This window comes from Coffea eugenioides, chromosome 2 (genome assembly GCF_003713205.1).
Source record: "Coffea eugenioides isolate CCC68of chromosome 2, Ceug_1.0, whole genome shotgun sequence".
In the NCBI taxonomy this organism is placed as follows: domain Eukaryota; kingdom Viridiplantae; phylum Streptophyta; class Magnoliopsida; order Gentianales; family Rubiaceae; genus Coffea; species Coffea eugenioides.
In genome coordinates this window covers 30,643,311-30,663,937 of record NC_040036.1, presented here as the reverse complement: position 1 = coordinate 30,663,937, position 20,627 = coordinate 30,643,311, and the positions used below count along the sequence as shown (strand labels likewise).

At 32.8% G+C, this 20,627-nt stretch overlaps 1 protein-coding gene and 1 non-coding gene across 2 annotated transcripts in view; both read left to right on the top strand.

Annotated features, from left to right (window-relative positions):
• LOC113759456 (beta-glucosidase 13-like) overlaps positions 1-4,756 on the top strand; it is a 6,811-nt gene extending 2,055 nt beyond the window's left edge. Inside the window, exons 5-13 of the mRNA XM_027302035.1 lie at positions 1,348-1,425; positions 1,533-1,620; positions 1,816-2,068; positions 2,289-2,404; positions 2,820-3,037; positions 3,367-3,398; positions 3,504-3,606; positions 3,715-3,823; positions 4,375-4,756. Coding sequence (XP_027157836.1) covers positions 1,348-1,425; positions 1,533-1,620; positions 1,816-2,068; positions 2,289-2,404; positions 2,820-3,037; positions 3,367-3,398; positions 3,504-3,606; positions 3,715-3,823; positions 4,375-4,552 — 1,175 coding nt within the window. The 3' untranslated portion in view covers positions 4,553-4,756. The remainder of the gene's footprint in view (positions 1-1,347; positions 1,426-1,532; positions 1,621-1,815; positions 2,069-2,288; positions 2,405-2,819; positions 3,038-3,366; positions 3,399-3,503; positions 3,607-3,714; positions 3,824-4,374) is intronic.
• A 7,812-nt stretch (positions 4,757-12,568) lies between these two features.
• LOC113764249 lies at positions 12,569-12,675 on the top strand. The gene has a single exon (XR_003467531.1). It is a non-coding gene; the product is annotated as a small nucleolar RNA R71 (small nucleolar RNA).
• Positions 12,676-20,627: the final 7,952 nt, after the last annotated feature.

The window sequence follows — 20,627 nt, the reverse complement described above, 5'->3', positions numbered from 1 at the left end:
CAGCCGGGCCAAAAAATTCTCATTTTAAAAGTGCTCGACCCGGCTGGATGATATTTCACTATTCAGTCAAGATTGTCCTCTGTTAGGACATCACTTTTTTTTTTTTGGTTTAAATTTCCCATATACTTCGATAGCTACATATATTAGCTACAAAACAATAAATCCTGAGCCCACCAGCCAGCTCCCTTTGTGCTTGTTTACAAATCACTAATTCATGCTAAGAAAGATTAATTTTTTCTTTTTCAATACTAGGAAAAAAATAATTATTACAAGATTGATGATAGAAGCAGTCCTTTGTTTCCTACCAGAATTATCCCTATAAAATCTAGTATAGAAATCTAATGTAAGTCTGATTGGCACATCAACTCTTAGAAGAAATTAAAGAATGAGTTACCTTAATAGTTTGTCATGACCATAATTTTTTCTTGCAACTAGCTATGTTTCTTGTCACAATCAAAAGATTGAATTCTTATAATTACAGCAATAGAGACATTCTTAAAAGGTCTAGACTGTCAAATTTCCTTTCTTTTTGACCAGCCTTTTATTGGTGACATTTGACAATCAATTTTTTTATTTGTCAATTTTCTTAAACATTTACAGAGAAAATATGGGATCATTCCAATGGAGATGTAGCTATCGATTTTTATCACCGCTATAAGGTGAGTACTTATTTCTTACTCTTTTTTTTTTTTTTTTATCTTTAATCTTTCTCTTATTGTTGCTCAAAAAGAGGAAGGAAAAAAGAAAAAAAATCTGTTTCTTTTTTCTAATGGATTAGCAGTGAGATACACACCAGGAGCACAGCTGCACTTACTTAAAAAAGGATATTCAAACAGAAATGCAGCTATTAACAGAAACTAAATGTTTGTGCAGCACTTTTTTTCTTTACAATTTTTTTTTTGTTTCTATCTCTATACTTTTCCATTTTTTTTAACGAAATAAATCATATGGTAATATTCCAGGAAGACATCCGTCTAGTCAAGAATATGGGCATGGACGCTTTTAGATTTTCCCTCGCGTGGACCAGAATTGTACCAAGTAAGAATTACCTTTCATGCATAATTATATTTTTTTAACCCTATCAGTCCTTGCACACTGTGAAGAAACCAGTCAATTACAAAATCTGCAGACAAGAAAAAAGTTTTTAATGAGAAGTAGAAGAGAGACATTTCAGTTGAAACAACAATTAATCATTATCACCTTTCGCTGTTCCCAAACTCTTGTACTACACATAAAAATATGAAGCAAGTAGAAATGCTATTACAAGAAAATCCCATGAGCTGGGAAGATAATTAATTAATCTTTGGTTTCTTGGTCTCAAACCAAGTTAAATTGTTTCTCTTGTAGCTGGGAAGATAAGCGAAGGCGTGAATCAAGAAGGTATCAAGTTCTACAATAACGTGATTAATGAAGTTATCGCACTGGGTAATCATTTTTACTTAGCCTGTACGATTTTCTCTTGTATTTTGCTTTTACCTAGTGGAATAACCTACAATATAACCAATCGATCATACCATCTATTCAATGTGCAGGATTAAAACCCTTTGTCACACTTTTTCATTGGGATACTCCCCAAGGTCTTGAAGATGAATATAAAGGATGGCTACATCCCCACATTGTGTAAGTTCTGATGTTATAGTTATAGGAGCCTCAAACATTAAAGCCATTATCAGAATCTGCAATGTGCATAGTACAGGGACCATTTCTGGTTGAAAACAGCAATAGATGCTTATCAGTACTAATTGGGACCATGTACGGGGACTACTTATTATGGATTTATACATTGATTTATTTGGGGACCATTTTAATTTTCAGGGAGGATTATAAAGACTACGTAGACATCTGCTTCAAAGAATTTGGCGATCGAGTGAAGCATTGGATTACCTTGAATGAGCCAATATCTTTTAGCATGTATGCATATACAACAGGGACATATGCACCTGGTCGATGCTCGGTTTATGCAGGAAATTGCACAAATGGAAATTCTGGAAAAGAGCCTTATATTGTAGCACACCACTTACTTCTTGCTCATGCTACTGCAGCTAAATTGTACAAGGAAAACTATCAGGTTAGAAATTCTATATTAACCAAAATCTTCACGCAACTACTTACCCAAAAAAAAAAAAGAAAAAAAAAAATTCACCCAATTGCAAAATCTCCCCTGCCTCTCCCCGCTTCTTAAGTCCCATTCCTCCCCTGCTGAAAAAAAAAATTAAAAGAAAAATCATAAAAAAACTGCAAAAACCTATATTAGCTATTCATTTTCACCTATGTATGCATGTTTTCAGAAGTCTCAAAAAGGACAGATTGGAGTCACCTATGCAACTCATTGGTTTTTGCCAAAGATTAAGACACCAGAAGGCCTCAAGGCCCCATATAGGGCCCTTGATTTCATGTTAGGGTGGTAAGTGTTGGTTGTTTAAGTTTCATAATTGTGGTCCCATCTTCGACTAAGACTCATTCAATTACCTGTAAAGCCTTAAGTAGATGTCAGTTTAATTTTTAGTTTTCAGTATCTCATTAAAGTTGAAGTGTTGGTTCTCCTAATTGTCAATTTAATAATTGAAGCCCAGTTTTGCGGTTAGGATAATTCTAGTGTGTAAAATTTGAAATAATTAAACTTGTGATGACACTTAGAAATTTATATGCGGCAATTAATCTCCTTAAGTAGAATCATTCCAAGTTTTTTTTTTTCATGAGTATAATTATCTAAGTATATATGTACAGTAGAATCAGTTATAAGAATTTAAAAATTTCCCTTTGCAAATATGGTTTGCTTTTACAATTAATGTACCTTTGCAAAAATTGATGTTTTTCAGGTTTTTGCATCCAATTACATACGGAAATTACCCACCAAGCATGAGAACAATAATTGGGAATCGACTACCAACATTCACAGCAGCTCAATCCAAGATGCTAATTGAGTCAATTGACTTCTTAGGGATGAACTACTATACTTCCAATTACGCATCCCCTGCACTAACCTTCAACAGGGTTAACCTCAGCTACATGTCAGACAATCACCTCATTCTTTCAAGTAAGTGTGGGAAGGGACCCAAAAAAGAAGAAAATACTACATAGTATCAACAAAATGTTATTCATCACTAGGCCTTTTTTGGATATTAGACGTTTCAAATCATAATGAAAACAAATCAAAACTAGAATAAAAAACCAAGAAATGATTTCTTAGTTTCTCCTGTAAATACCGTCCCTCATTCTATTTTATTTGCATTTTGTTTAAGTACCATATAGAAAATTATTTCCTAATGTTTCATGTCCCTTTACTCTGATTAGATATTAAGTTCCAAATAGGGTCTTAACCCTTAAAGCTCTAAAAATTAATAATTTCTGTTTCATGTGTTTCAGCTGACATCGACGGAGTCCCTATTGGTCAACCGGTAAATTAATGCTATTGTTTTAATAAAATGTGCTTTTTATGATATGCTATTCTTTTGGACAATGCTATTTATTACTTGTTCGAATTTGATTATTAAATCCTGCAGACGGGGTTGAATTGGCTTTTCATATGTCCAAAAGGAATTCGGAGCCTTGTGCTTTACATAAAAGAAAAGTACAAGAATCCTCCCATTTTCATCACTGAAAATGGTAAAGCAATTAGATTAAAATTTTCACTTATTTATATCTATATAACATGAAAAATATATATATATATATATATATATTGATGTATGATTTGTGTTTCTCATGATAAAGGCTTGGCGGAGTCAAGAAATGATTCAATTCCTCGTGAAGTAGCCCTAAAGGATGTGATACGGATAAAGTATCATGAAAGCCATCTATGGTATCTCCAAAAGGCAATCAAGTGAGTGCTTTATTTTCTAATTTTTTTGTCTGGATGACATCTTTATCACAACCCTTCAATTAAGAAAAATAAAATCACTGATGCCATAAAATTTATCTTTTTGTAATGTAAAATAAATTTCATTCAAGTCAATACCGCAAAATTCTGAATGTATACATGTTCCAGTTGAATGCCATGACCATAAAGAAAGATCGTCAGGTTTGGTCTTACCAGATGAATTGATTAAACATAAAAAATCCATTTCTCGTTAATTGGTTGTCTACTTAAATCCAGTTTCGTTCTGAAACAAAAAAAAAAATCCGGCTTGATTTGATTTTACGTTCTAAAATACATGGCTTTAGGATTAAACCGTGGAACAAGAACTGTATTAATATAAAGTTGGTCAAGTTCAATTTGTTAACCTCGATGAGAAAAATCAGAGGACTCGAAGACAAACGTTATAAACTTTTACTTTTAAGAAAAATTAGACTTATTTTTAAAAGTTAAAATAAAAAAACTTTTACTTTTAAGAAAAATTAGACTTATTTAAAGGCTGCCCTATTTATATGCAGGGAAGGAGCAAATGTAAAGGGATATTTTGCTTGGTCTTTCATTGATGATTATGAATGGGATGCTGGCTTCACTCTCAGATTTGGCCTCAACTATGTGGATTACAAAGAAGGAATGAAGCGATTTCCTAAGCTTTCTGCTCTTTGGTTTAAGAAATTTCTTCGAAAACCATCTAAATAGGCGCGGCCAATCTTGTTTATGTGTTAGTAGGCTTAGTTTTAATGCTGGTCACATAATTATGTATGCATATGCAATAATCTATGTGTCTATGCATACACAATTACCTATGTACCCCAAGAAGAATAATAATCTGATTTTCAGAAATTTTGATTTTTGAGGTATAAAATGTGTTCATTTGCTGTGAAGAATATATTTTTATGGTTATATTGAAGTCTTTTACTGCCAATGGAGAATATACTGTTCTGTTTGGTTGGTATGATTTGCAAAACATAATTTTCAAATATTATTCAACTCGTATCATAGACACGATTTTCATCTATTTTTTATTTCGTATATATCATATTATAAAAAGTGCTACAATGTTATATATTTTTTGATAGAAAATATTATTTCATTCAAACAAATCTGCACTAATGACAGAAAATAAATCAAACAAACGTGACACAGATACATATAGATATGAAATCAATAGATATACTAGATCTAAGAAAACAATATAAATAAAGATAAAATTGATATTGCTATATATCTTCCATCCGGGTAAATCATTGTAGTCCAATACATCAGTGCATGTCCGCTGACAATCAAATTTGTTTAAAACTGATTCAAGTTCAAAGAGAAATTTAGATCTAACAATAATAGAAAAATTGCAAATAAATCTACAAAATTTCAAATTTCACAAAGATAAAAACTTAAAAAACTCTTATAAAGAATAACCCAGAAAAGAATAAAACTCTTACTAGAACAATCTAGGAGAGAAGAAACCCTCACTAGGAAATCCTATGAGAAAAGAATCACTCATTAGGAAATCTTAGGAGAGAATTTATTTAAATAAAATAAACTAAAAACTATAAAGAGTACATCCTCCCGTGAGGAAAGACCAGATTTGGTCTCTTTGCCATGGAAGAGATGAAAAAGATTTTGATGGAAGAGTTCTAGAGAAAAGGGTTTTAGAAAGAGAAGAGAATGTGTTTTCTAATGTTAATTCATGCTATTTTAAATATATATATAGTTTTTAAATAATCTCCTATCCAAACAACCCCACTTAATATGACTTGCTAGGCTAAGGTTGAATAATTCTTAGCCATTTAGTGCACATATATTCCATGTCGTAATGTATTTTGTATGGTTCCATCTAAGATGGAATTATATCTTCTCGGTTTTTAGGAGCGTCAGATTGATCACACATGATTTTGCATTAACATTAAGGGCTAGATGTTTGCCAACACACCATCCTAATTAATTTTATTGTTAAATCCATGTAATTTCAATCCCATTACCAGTAAATGGTGAATAAAATAACATTAAAATATCCAAATAGAACTACAAATCTTTAAATTCTCTTTTAAGTATTAATCCAATCTGTAAACGTAATCTAGAATAACTTGTTCCAAAGATCCCTTTTTTTTTCTAATTAGAAAATGAGGTTTTATCTAATTACTACCTTTGATGGAGAGGTCCAATATTGATACAGGTGTATCTTAAATTGTATTTCTTTCTTTCTTTTTCATATTTTCTTTTTCTGTACTGTTGACTATTGTAATTAGGGGTGCAAATGAGTCAAGTTTTGGTCTAATCGAATCGAGTTTCAACTTAGTTTTATGAAACTCAAACTCGAGCTCTCAATGTAAAACTCAAACTCGAGTTTAAAAAAATAAAAAAATAAAAATTTTATTTTTAAAAATAAATAAAATAATAATTTTTCTTAACAAATAATAAAATATTAGAGATATATATGTAATTTTACTATTAAAATAAAAATAAAAAAATATAATCAAACTGGCTTGCAAGGTAATGAGTTATGTATATTTAAGTTCGAATTTAACTTGATCAGCTCGATCTCGAATTCGCTTACAAGCGACTCGATTTGTTTGCAACCCTAATCTTAGTCACATTTTCTTTTTCTGTCAACTTACCATAATACCATTACCAAGTACAAAAAGAAGTCGAGTTAGGGCTCTAAGCCCAATAAGGTTAAAGAGTCAAGCTCGATGAATAATGTTGAATGCCTAAATGGGTGTCTTTTGGGTCGAAGTTGTCCTCTTTTATTTGGGCCGTCTTGGGCTTAGCAAAACAACGTTGCATGGTTGTAATTGAAGTTCCACTTACACTGCGCTGTACTCTGAAGTCTAAACAATTGTATTTTTTTTTTAAAAAAAGAATCTGAACAATTAGTTTTTTTTTCCTTTTTTGTATAGTGCAAGTGGAAGGAATCCAACTCGAGACATTTTACTTACACTCTTTCTTCTCGAACCACTCAATGCATCTCTTAGCAATCTGAACAATTGGTTTGATTGACATAACAATGACAATTTCCTAAAATTGGCAGAAATCCTATTGTTGAATCTTGCTGTTTTCTCCATTGATTGTGTGAGAGGATGATTGGAAATAAGAACAAGTATCATGCATGAGATTAGGGCTAAGCTATTACATGCCTCCTTCTTTTTTGTTTTATTAGAAACTTTAAATTATGTTGATAACTACCTATAATTGTAGGTAACTAGGAAGTGTCTATGCTCTCTCTCTCTCTCTCTCTCTCTCTCTCACGCACACATATGAATAATTATTAAAAAATATATATATAATTCTCACTATTTGTAGACATATAGGGTGTGCCTTGGATCACTAATAATAATATAAAATGGCGACCTAATGGTAATAAAAAAAAGTTGTCATTTTACGTATATGCTACTTATTTTACCATTGGATGATTTACCAATAAAAAATTACCATAACCCCTGACATTCAAAAATAAATAAATAAATAAAAGAAGAAGAGTAAATTTTATATACATTGATAGTGTATATATTATCACTGTTTGATTCATGACATGTGTGCAAAAGTTGAATTTCAAATTCAAATTTTGTATAGTTGTTATTCATCAAACGCTGATAGTATATACACTGTTAGTATAGGAAAGATTAATCCAAACTATTTATTACAAAAAAAAACCTCACGCATTCCTTAGAGAACCACAAAATTACCCATTTAACATTCATGTGGACTTTCCTTCTGTTTGAGATGATACTGTGTCTTTCAAAAAGAAAAAATACCAAATAAAAAGTTATCTGGCGCTAGAATTAATTTCACAGCGGCAAGAGTTTTAACATTTGCTAATTTAAAAAAGTGTTTCTCATGAGGTTTCTAATAATTGCAACCACAGCATTTGTTATCAAAATATACTTTATAGGGGAAGAATATGTAATTTTTCAAAACTCAAGAGAGGTGATTGCAATTGTCAAAAACCTCAAAGGAGGTTTCTAAAATTATCCCTTAAATAATACATAGTGGGCTTATGTATAAATTTCTAAACTATAAAGGAGTTATATAGTAAAATATCAAATCATGTGAGGATAAACAATAATTTATCCTAATACATATGTCAATGATGGCATCCTATTCTTGGCTCTTCTCTTGTCCTTGAGCGGACTTTCATTTGGTGCAGCACCCAAAAATATTTCGACTCTCAATCGCAAAAGTTTCCCTCAGGATTTCATATTTGGAGCAGCTTCTGGTGCCAGTCAGGTAGAGACTACAAACTTGCAACTTTAATTTTTGGTCACATTTTAGATATACTGTATGTGAAATTTTAATGTCTTTTATCCTATTGCAGTATGAAAGAGCAGCATTCGAAGATGGAAGGGAACCGAGCATATGGGGTACCTTCAATCACCAATATCCAACTACGAAATTGGAAATTTTTGAAAAAAATACTTTGTTTTACTTAACGAGGATTGTTATTACAGGAAGTCACTCAACATAATTAAATGAAAATAATGACAATGAATTAACATTACGTTGATTTTTGTAAAATTTGTTCTCATTTTTAACGTTGCAGATAAAATAGCAAATCATTGCAACGGTGATGTAGCTGATGATTTTTATCATCGTTACAAGGTATGGTATACTAAATTCCTTCACAATGACAATTCGACAATAATGTAAAAAATCACTTTGTTACTTAAAAACTTGCACTTGAGTTGAAAAGGCAATGGTGACATGCAGGGAGACATAAAATTGATGAAATTCTTAGGCTCGAATGGTTTCAGATTTCCATCTCATGGCCAAGGGTTATACCTCGTAGGATTCCTCTTTTATTTTTCTCATTATTAATTAAACATTCACGACACACATTCCTATTTATACGAATTGATGCGTTATTTTTTAAAATTGGCTTAATTAACAATCTTACAGATATCAATTCGGAATGCTTTTTTAATATGTGTATCAATACTTTGTAAAATATTAATTGGTGAATGTAATTCACAATTCTCTCAGATGGGAAGCCAAGTAAAGGTATGAACAACGCTGGCATTGCCTTTTACAACGATCTCATCAATGAGCTACTTGCAAACGGTCAGAATGCTCAATTTAATTAACAGTCTTCCACTGGGACGTTCCTCAAACTTTGGAAGATGATTATGGTGGTGGATTTCTGAGCCTACGCATTGTGTAAGTGATCTTCATTTATCATGATCATCACATACTTTGTTAATGTAACTGATTGAAGACGAATTTTTTTTATCTATTTATTTTGCAGGGATGACTTTGTAGATTTTGCAGAACTTCGTTTCAAGGAATTTGGTGATGGAGTCAAGCATTGGGCTACTATTAATTAGCCATTGATATTTGGTGTATATGGTTAGAAATGTCAAAATGGGTGATTTGGGCAGATTTGAGCGGATCATAACCGGATAATAGGTATAATTAGATCAATCCATTTATACCTATTTAAATAAAGTACCCATTTATATCCATTTAATGAATGCATATGGTATACCCAATTATCAATTTATAAGCAACTTATAGTTCTTCTTTTTCTTTTTTCTTTTTGCTTTTTAGTTTTTTGCACGTTGTTTGATAAGAAATAATGGTATTTATTGTTATTAGATTGATACGAAATTTAAATTTATTTACTTAACACTCACTAAAAGTTGAGTTTAAATATATAATTATTTTTAAATAGATATAAATGGGTGAGTCAAATTGATGTATTACCCACCAATAAAATGACTTTAATTGGGTACCCATTTGAATCCACTCAAAATTAGTGGGCGAATTATTGATGTATGGATTTGGATAAATCAACATAATTGAGTTGTGATTGACACTTTATATATTGCTACGACGCGGGCATTTCAGCCCCCGGATGGTGCTCAGCTTGGAGGAAAAATGACTGCCCAGCTGGCAACTCCGCAACCGAGCCTTGGTTGCCACAATATTCTCCTTTCCCATGCAGCAATTTCTAATCTGTATAGGGAGAAGTACAAGGTGACCACTATCTTGTTCACTTTAAATGGGGGCAAATGATCCAAATAGTCATTCTTCTTTTTAGCTAAACAACATTTATTCTTCTTTAATTTGTCAACATTCTTCCGAAAAAGAAAAGGTCAACATTATTATGTATTTCTCAAATATTTATTTTAGAAACTCTTGCTTTACATTTGGAAAAGATTCAGATATCGTAAATATTTTGACAGTGAGGGCGTCAATGCGAAGGGTTTCTTTCCTATATGTTTAAATTTGTTGATTTCAGAACTATATGTTTTTATGTCATGTTTGATTTAATGTATTTTCTGTCATCAGTGTAGATTTATTGAATGCAATGATTTGTTCTATAAAAAGAATGGATAATTTCAAAAACCTCTCCTAAGGTTTCTAACAATTACACTGAACTCTCTTGAGGTTTTCAATATTACACTTACCTTCCTTGATAATAGATAATGACTATAATAACCTTCATAATTTTTCAAAAGACAAGCAATTGATATAAAAGGGAAAAAATAACAGAAAAAAGGAAAATTGTTAGGAGGGTAAGAACCCTTTTGATGAAGAACTGTTGAATTGGAAGTTACCACGTCCCTTACTGACACGGGCACGTCATGTCAGTCAGTCCGCTCCAGGGTTAAAGAAAGAACTCTCCAGATGAGTTGACGCGGGTATGTAATGATGATAGGAACCCTTTTGATAAAGAATTTGGGAATTGTACATTATCACACGCCCTGTTAACGCGGACGCGTCATGTCGGGAAGACATCTAGTAATCATCAAAAACAGAAAATTAAACCAAAAATTTGTGAAAACTCTAAGAGAAATATATTGAAACAATCAAATAGAATTTAACAAATAACGAAAATAAATTGGGTTGCCTCCCAATAAGAATCTTTTTTTAACGTCTTTGGTTAGACGTTAAGCATCACTTCTCAATCTGGATGTAATTCAAATTTTCTTGCAATCGATGGCATTCCTCCAGGATCCAAATAACTATTGAGTGCAACCATCTTCTTTAATTTTCTACTCATTTTCACCTCATAAATTGCTTTCATCCCATGATAGTTGTTCACAACAAATTTGAATTTATCCCTACAATCAAATTCAGAAAATCTTGCATAGAGGGATTAGTAGCATGAATGACAAACACAGAATGAGAGGTAATAGGATGTTTCATTGTATCAAAAATATTAAAGTGGACTATTTTTCCATCAAATTTCATTGTGAGAGTACCCTTACTAACATTAATCTTAGTTTGGGCAGTACTCAAGAAGGGCCTTTCTAATATAATAGGTGATGGATTTGGAGCACTTCTATTATCCATATAAAGCACATAAAAATCAGCAGAAAAAATTAATCCATCTATTTGCACTAAAACATTCTCAATTACCCTATTTGGATAAGCAAATGTGTAATCAGGCAATTGAATTATTATCCCTGTTTCTTTTAAAGGTCCTAAATTTAGGGAATCATAAATTGATTTAGGCACCACGTTAATAGAATCCCTAAATCTAGCATAGCATTTTTTATCTTAGAATGTCCAATCTTACAGTGGACAGTAAACATACCTGAATCCCTACATTTAGGTGGTAGTTTTCTTTGTAAAATTGCTGAGATGTTCTCACTTACCACAATTTGCTCATCCCCTCTAAATTTCGTTTTCTTGACGTACAAATTCTTCAAGAATTTAGCGTATTTTGGCACTTGCTTGATTGCGTCCAATAAAGGCATATTGATTGCCACCTTTCAAAACACCTTTAGAATCTTCTTTTCCTTAGTTTGCTTCTTTGGTTTCTCTAATTTGTTCGGAAAAGGCGGTGAGTTAGTTCCAACTTTAATTATAGAATCAAGAATTACCTTTGGAATTGTGTTTCTCATTCCTTCTTTCTCAAGCTCTTTTTCAATTCAAGCTTCATTTTTATCTTTCGGAATCATGAGTTCGGGTCTCTGAATTTCCTTTCCGCTCCTTAAGGTCATTGCACTTACGTTTTTCGGGTTCAATTCAGGTTGAGACGGCAATTTTTCGTGAACTTGGGATTCTATACGATTGATTGATATTGTCATCTGATTTATCTGACTCTGCATTGCTTGCATCTGACCCAATTGATTCCTTATATTTTGTAAGTTAGATTCCGTTTTTTATTGAAATTGCGTATTACTAGCAATTAATTGTTTCATTATTTCTTCTAAAGATGGGTTTGAACTTGGAGAAGGTAGTGGCGGGCGAGATTGATATTGCTGTTGATACCCTTGCTGTCTATCCTGTACAAAATTTGATTGTCTATTTTCTCCATAACTGAAGGTAGGGTGATCTCTCCAACCCGGATTGTACGTGTTCGAGTACGGATCATATGGCTTTCTTGGTGCGGGTGCATGACCAGCTATGTTTATTTGCTCCGCATTTTTTTCTTGAATCATTGTGTACATCTCTGTAGAATGACCTTTAGCAGTAAAAATTTCATACACCTTGGCTTGTGGTGCATTTGCTACAGTCAATTGTCTAATAAAAGATGTTAACTCGGATAACTATTTTTGGATAGAGGATGTTTCTACCTTATTCACTCTATGTATCGGGACATCCTCTCTTGTATCGAACTGCTGCGAGTTTTCGGTCATCCTTTCAACCAATTCCCATGCTTCTTGATGAGTCTTATTCACCAATACCCTTCCATTTACAGTATCAATAATACTTCTGTCTCTAAAAAGTAACCCCTCGTAAAAGTACTGGATGAGCAATTGTTCGCTTATTTGGTGTTGAGGGCATTTGGTACATAACTTCTTGAATCTCTCCTAGTAATCATAGAGTAACTCTCCTGGATGTTGCCTGACACCGCATATCTCCTTTCTCAGAGTTGCAACTCGAGATGTAGGAAAAATTTTTTCAAGAATTTTTTCTTCAGCTGCTCCCAAATGGTGATACTACCTGGAGGTAGGTAGTACAGCTAGTGTTTTACTGAGTCCTTGAGAGAGAAGGGAAATACCATTATTTTTATCTGTTCTTCCGTAATTCCCGAGAGCTTCATACTGGTGCAAACAATATCGAACTCTTGTAAGTGCTTATGAGACTCTTTACCTGATAAACCATGAAAAGATGGTAAAAGATGAATTAGACCAGATTTTAACTCAAACGGGGTGGTATCATTTAAATTCGAAAAAGTAATACATAAGGGCTGCTGATTCAAATTAGGAGCAACCACCTCCCTTAATGTTGAGCACTAGCCATTTCGATGTTTTCTTGATCAAAATCACTCGAGGCGGCACTATGCGCAATCTTCTCTATATTAAGGTCGAAAATTAATTCACCTGTACAAGAGGAACGGGGTATAAAGTTAAAAAAAATTACCAAAAAATTAAAAATAAAATGAACTAAAAAAGAAAACAAATTAACTAATGCCAATCCTGGCAACGGCGTCAAAAATTGACAGGTTATCGAACTTGTACAATAATAATTATCTACTCAAAAAAATATAAATTTGTATATAGCGGTGAGCAGGGTCGAATCCACAAGGATTGGGGGTAATTCGTTTGTTCTAGAGTTCAGGGCATGTGATATTTTTGAAAAATATAAATAACTAATTAACTAACTAATAAAACAACTAACGAAAATTAATAGGAATTAATCAATAATAAGTATGACTCTAGCCGGAGGTGCAACTTTTCAGACACGACCCATTCAACTGATCATCGATGCAATGATAATTCAATTACTCATTAATAGATTGGTTATAGTTGCCATACACGCGATAAACAACCAACATTTCCTTACTTTTTCAATAGTCAAGGTACGACCGTTGACTATTTCCCTAACTAAGAAATAACGCTAGATACAACCGTAGGATTCAATTCCTCAATTGCATTAAAAATTAGAAAAATTCAATCCTAACCAATAAACACGCTACGAGGGTTTGTTTAAATTAGATCATACGTTTCCCTATCATGGGACCAATTACGCTAATCGCCACTGGTATTAACCAATCAAATAATTACGGATTTAACCAGTTAATTTGGCAGTAAATTATTAGATTAATTCGAATATCGAATCCTTAACATTCAAATAACAAAACAATTATAAGAAGTTAAACCAGAAAACGTATGAATACCACTGAATAAAAGAAATAAATAAAATAATTCGATCTGACAGATGTTTGGAACTGAGTCTTCAAGTTGACTTTTGACTAGAAAATGAAATTAGTTACTCTCCATTGAAGTAACTCACACAATTCCATTGAAGGAAATTGCATCAACGTTTTACAATTGAAAAAACTACCAAGAAGAAAAAGAAAGCCCCGCGGCTGCCGTCCCTTTTAAACCCCCAAGAGTCACGGTCCTCCTCCAAGTATAATCATGCGGGATCCGGAATTCTTTCCTTTTCGTTTCCTACTTTTAAGCTTCCCAAATAAAATAAAACTTCCTAATTTCCCTAAGAAGAAGATATTCCCTAATAATCTAATTTGTCTCCCAATACAATTTGGAAACATGCCTCTTAGGACTTTGACTTGAATTGGAAAACTACCACATACGAATACCGTGTCTCTGGACTTTACAGCAATTCTTGGAAAATCACCTCTTTTTATTACTTTTTACTCCAATGCCCTACAATTAACATAAAACATCAAATATAAGTAGAATCCGACAATTAAAACAATATTTGGCTAAAATCAAGGAAAAAATAATTATAAATTTAGCAATAAATTATGACCTATCAATAGGGAACAATAAAACTGAAAAGGACTAATTTAATGGATGTAAAATTTGCACATGAACTTTTAACTGGGTAATTTTTTCACAACTAGACAAGTATATAATTGGAGTTCTAATTATAACTTTATCACAAGAATTCTTGAAAACTCCATGGATGAGTAAATATAGTGGTAAACAAGGGTAGATATGCTTAAATTATAGACATCACAAAATGGGGGGACCCTTTAGGATTTCACTATTTTTTGGGTCCCCATACATAAAAATTAAAGCATATTTATGCACGACAAACATAATAGTTCTGCTTTAGCAGGTAAAAAAATTTTGAAAATAATAATTTTTAGGCATCAAAATGTAAATGTTTGAGAAATTTTTGCTTCTCCAAGAAAAGAAAACCTCGAAAATTCAGCCAGTTCGGCAACGTGTGATGGGATTACAGCCTCTTGTATGCTCGTTTACTTGTTCCATGGTTGGGCAGACCAATTTCCCATTAATATTTTCACAGCGAGGCTTAGGTGTCTTCAATTCTGGAATATTCATATACGTTTGCTTTCCAACATCAGCTTGACAGAAAGTTGAACCTGTAAAAACCATTGCCAGGCACAGAGCAACCATCATTCTCAACTGAGCCATTTCAATCAAAATTTTCTTTTATCAAATGGACAATTACTTGTGATAGCTGCAAATTTGAACACAGCTTTTTGGCTTATGGAGGGATTATTTAGAGTTTATCTAAATACTTGTTAGAAAAGGGTTTTGCTATATTTAGATTTGAATTTGAGTGGAAAATGTGGATAGTTTGTGGCTCGACTTGAACTTAGAAGAATGCTTCCCCGATATCATAGGCCGGTCGCTCATGGCAACAGTATGTGTTGAAGATAAGTTTTAACTTTCATACCAAACGTCGTATAAGTTAACAGTTGTCCTCCTTCCCTTGGCCATATAGAGTCCTTACTCTGTCACTGGTCAACTATATTTAAATTATTTTTGTAAAATCTTTTTTTTGGGTGAGGGAATAAGCTAAGGTTTCTAAATTGTATTTAATTAAATAAAAATCCAGCAAATTCAGGTGTATAGAACTGATGCTGCATCTAGCTAATTCATTGTTTGAACAATAAAAAAAGAAAAAGAATTGCATACTTCGTGATTATCCGTTGTCCAGATTGGGGCAGGAAGTCTAGTTACTGTTAATGATGATTGAAGGTCTAGATTTGGCTAGAACACCTAATCAGCACATGTTTAATTTAAGTGGTTAATATTAATCCACTTTTATTCTGAGTATTGAATTTCAATTTGTAACCACAATACCATGAATTTTACTTTCATTGTTCTATCTTTGTAGCTCTTATTTCTACAAACTTCGAGAAATCCATGGTCCAATAATTCAAACTTTGGCTGTTAAGATATCTAAAAAGTAGTTCTGTTTGGATGGGACTATTTTTCAAAAACTAGATTTTCAAATACAATAAAAATTTTTAAAAAGTACTCTAAAAGGTAATCTAAAACTTAGTTTAAATTTTTTTAAAATTTTAAAAAATATTTCAAACTATATTCTAGAAACTCTTCTACTCTTAAATATCCCAAAATATAATCTAAAACTTTGCTACAGTAAAATTTTTCAAAAACACCCTAAAAAATAGCTAATCCAGTGGATTCCATCTATTCCACTCTTCAAATTTTCATTTTTCCTACATCATTATAGGTTTCAACATACCGTGACTTTGGCCGTTGAACCACTTGCCGGTGCCGCGGTCGTGGCATTTGAAATATCAATAATAGTAAAACCTTCATATTTTACCCAGATTTTGCCCTTTGAAGCAAGACACAAACCCACCACATTCATAACCTTTTTCAGTTCTCTTAGTTTGGAGGACTAGTTTAGGATGTATTATGTATCCATTCTTGTAAAAATTGAGCAAGGAGGAAGATTGGGATGAAAAAGGGATACGGTGGAGGCTCTAGTGACAAAGGTTATCCTCTTTCCCAAACTCTTTATCTTGTATTTAACTCCATGTTTAGTGAATCTACTAGTTTGGGTACTATGTTGTTTTAAAGTTTATGCCGTGGGTATTTGGTTGAACTATCTATGATTGCTATGTGTTTATTCCTTGATTCTTTTGGACTATTATCTTGATTGAGTTATTTAGCACTTTTGTTCTCAAAATCATGATTAACTGGCCATTGATTGTGATAACCTCAAGGTGTTAGATTTGCAATGAAAATTGAAATTTGATACTAGTTCATGAAAGTGTTAAACCTAGGGAGTACATTCATCAAAGTAGAGGTGCACCTTTGTGACTTGTTTTGTAGTAATTTCATAGAAGTAAATGAGCTTATGGTTGATTCCATAACCATGAAAGTAGGTATGGATTAGCTATAGGTATGGTTAGTACACCAGCGAAAGCGGGTATCATGTACACAAGAAAATTACGCCATGTCTTAACTGAGATTTTAATACTCAATTAGTCGAGAAATTGCACTAGCATGAGTAGATAGAGATTCCACTACTCGGGGAGCTTTCATTTGTATTTTCTTCCCATTAGTAGTTTAGATTTGTTGATTTTAATTTATTGGTAGTCTAAATAATAAAGAAACTTTAGTAGTGCTGGTAGTTGTCCGTCTTCCTTGCGGGTTCAACCCTAATTACCCTATACTCGTCCACGACCCATATACTTTCGAAAAATCGCATGTGGGGTAGTTTAGGAGATTATAAATTCAAAACTTGACTGTGAAATTAAGCTTTATTGCTGTATGCATACCCCGCGCACATCGCAATCGAGCAAGTGCTTCAGAAATTTCCTATTCATCACTTTGCAAAGGTTGAAATGCTTTCTTAAATTGAAAATCGAGCCCCTCATTATGCACATTCAATCAATCGAAAGGATCAGTTCGTGTAAGGATTCTTGTGTTGTCTCGAACCCAACTTTGAATTGTATTAAGTGCACTAACATGAAATTTGATTTTATCTACTACACTTGCATAAAATTCTTGAACAACCTCTCTATAGTAGTTGGGTAGATTGAAGAAACTATCCCAGCTAAACCTTGCGAACTGATCCTTAATATGATAATGATTCTCAACATCAGGCGCGATATCCTTCTCTATCAGCACTTTAGTCTTAAGCCGGTGATTGTACCATGCTTTATTTTTTAGCTGAAGTGAATCTCTCCTTATTATATGGTGGTCCTGGCTCTTGCTCATCCTCTTCTTGTTGTTATTGTGCCTCTTCTCTCTCGGATAAAGTTGGTTCATCAACAGAAAGTTGTTGTCTTGCTGTCTTTTTAGTCCGAACAACTCGAGAAGTAGAAGCAAAAGTGACATTTTTGTGTTTAATAGGGCTTGATTTTCTAGCGACACTCTTAGAACGGACCATTATACCTAGTAATCAATTTTTAATCAATCATTGTTAACTCTCAAATGCAAGGATTAATTACTAGAGTAAGAGCATACAAGGACCCTAGATGTGTAGGAAATTATCTTACAAAAACACCTAACATCACTCATACCAGCCTAGAAAACTCATAATACCTTTAGCCATCAACTTCATGACAACCTTAGTTAAAGACTATAAACTATTTAAGTACGAAATTAAAGTTGCCAAATAATTGTTGAAAATCATGAGAATTGCCAAATGATTGCCAAGTAATGGCATACACCCCCTATATAATGTTTTTAACAATTACCCCAAGCTTCAATGATCGAAGGAAAGTGCCACTTATACCTTGTAAATATACTATAGAAAGACAACAAGCAACTTCAATAAAACTAACCCAACACCTCATGGAATTTGCATATTCATCAAATAATATAAGAAAATGTCCTTTCCTAATTCATCTCATAACAGCAATTCCACCCAACACAAGCAATTTAGCATGCTCAAGTAGTTTAAATAAGCTCAACTAAATATCAAACAAACAACAAGATTCACCAAAATTCATCCATAAATACAAGAAATTTTATCATGGTGAAATTAGAATGAGCCAAATAACGTCAAAGAACTTACTTGGGATATGTAGAGTGCTGAAATGCAGAGCAATTAGTGCAAGAATCCTCAAAAATTAAGCTCCAAACAATGCCAAATTCAAGAAATGAAAACCTAGAACCCTAATTTCTTGACTCAATTCTCTAAAATTGGTGTTTTTGATGAGCAATGATGCTAGAATGTTGTTCACAATGTTTTTGAATTATTGTGTGATGAATTTGAGGAGTTTAAATGGTGGAAACCAAAGATTAGAAGAAATGGGTCTGAGTAGCGGAACTTGCTCGTGAAGAAGAAGAGAAAAATGAAGGAAAAGCTGCATTTTCGCTTCTTAAAGCTGCTGTGCGACCAGAAACCGTGGGCGGGTTTTCTACGGTTACTGCCTAAATTTTTTTTTCTGTTGCCCAACAAAAATCGCGTGTGGTTTTCCTACTATTACTTTCGCGGTTCATGGGCAGTGCGTTTGGAGAAGAATTTTTGTTACCCTGCTGAAACCCTGACAAAATCCCTCGAGAGTTTCTCTGAGGGATTGTGGACAGTGGCTCAAAATCAATTTCTTTGTTCAACATTTAGAGAAATATCCTCCAAATCAACTTTTTTGTTGTTCAAACAAGATCACTTTAACCTTTAGCAATGCAAACACACTTCATTCACCATATTTTTTATCTCAAAACACACATATACATGCATTATAAACTAGACTTAATATCAAATGTTCAAAATACATGCAATGCCCAAAATGCATAATATAATTATGAAATTCTCTAAATGCTTCATCCAAGAGAACAAATGCAATGTTAGCCATGTTTGCAACTTTTCTTGATATTGTGACCTACAAAATAGATAAAACAGAAATTGCACTATATAAACATTGTAAACACATAAATCACAAGAAAAACACTAAATCATTGGGTTGTCTCCCAACCAAACCTTTGTTTAAGGTCGGTAAGTTCGACTTCATTTGCCAAACTCCTTAATTAAAATTTGGGGGGCTAAATCCTCCCCAAGGGTTAGGATTTCCAAACCATCATTCCTTGTGATAAGCAGGACATTGCTTTCCTGTATCTAACAATATCAAATGTCTAGAATGATTTTTTGTTTGATCAAAATAGTGCTTATCAATAATATATAAATGGGAATGCTTACCCTTCTCAAGTTCACTCAATGTATCACCTTTCATACTATGAAATGGAGGAAAATACTCAACTTTCTTGATAGAAATGTCTTCTTTTGATCCCTTTCTGCCTTGATCATGCTCTCATGATGGTAAGAATCATTTTTTTCCTTCTTATGCATCATTTAATGAGTATCCATGGTAACTTGTCAATCCTCCAAACTAGAGTTAATAGAGTGAATGCACTTTTCATTGGACAAATTAAAAGCTATAATTTCACCATTCATTCTAAATAAAAACGTATCTTCTTGCACATCAATTAAAGTACCGGTAGTGCCAAGAAATGGTCTACCTAATATTATAGGTACGTTATATCCTCCTCCATATCTAGAACAACAAAATCTATAAGTATAACAAATTTTTTAATTTTCATGAGCACATTTTCTAGTGCACCTATAGAATATTTGATTGTTCGATTCGCCAACAACAATGTAATATTAGTAGCTTTTAATTCAGTTAATCTCAAATTTCTAGCAATGGACAATGGGATCAAAAATACACTTGCACCCAAATCACATAAAATATTTAAAAATTCTATATTATCAATAGTGCAAAATATAGAAAAACTACTAGAATCCTTTAATTTGGGAGGGAGTTTGTTTTGAATGGCTACACTACATTCCTCCGTTAATGAATTACCACATTATCCACAAGTTTCTTTTTTTGGACATGGTATCCTTAAAAAATCGAGCATAGGAAGGAATCTGCATAATAGTATCAAGAAAAAGAATATTAATATGAACTTGCTTAAAAATCTTCAAAAACTTATCAAACTCCTATTCTTGCTTTTCTTGCTTAAACCTGTGAGGAAAAGAAACAGAAGAATTAGTATTAATATTAGAAGAAGCATTAAGAATCGGTAAATCCATATCATGCAGTCCTGTGAGGAAAAGAAATAGAAGAATTAGTATTACTATTAGAAGAAGCATTAAGAATCAGTAAATCCATATCATC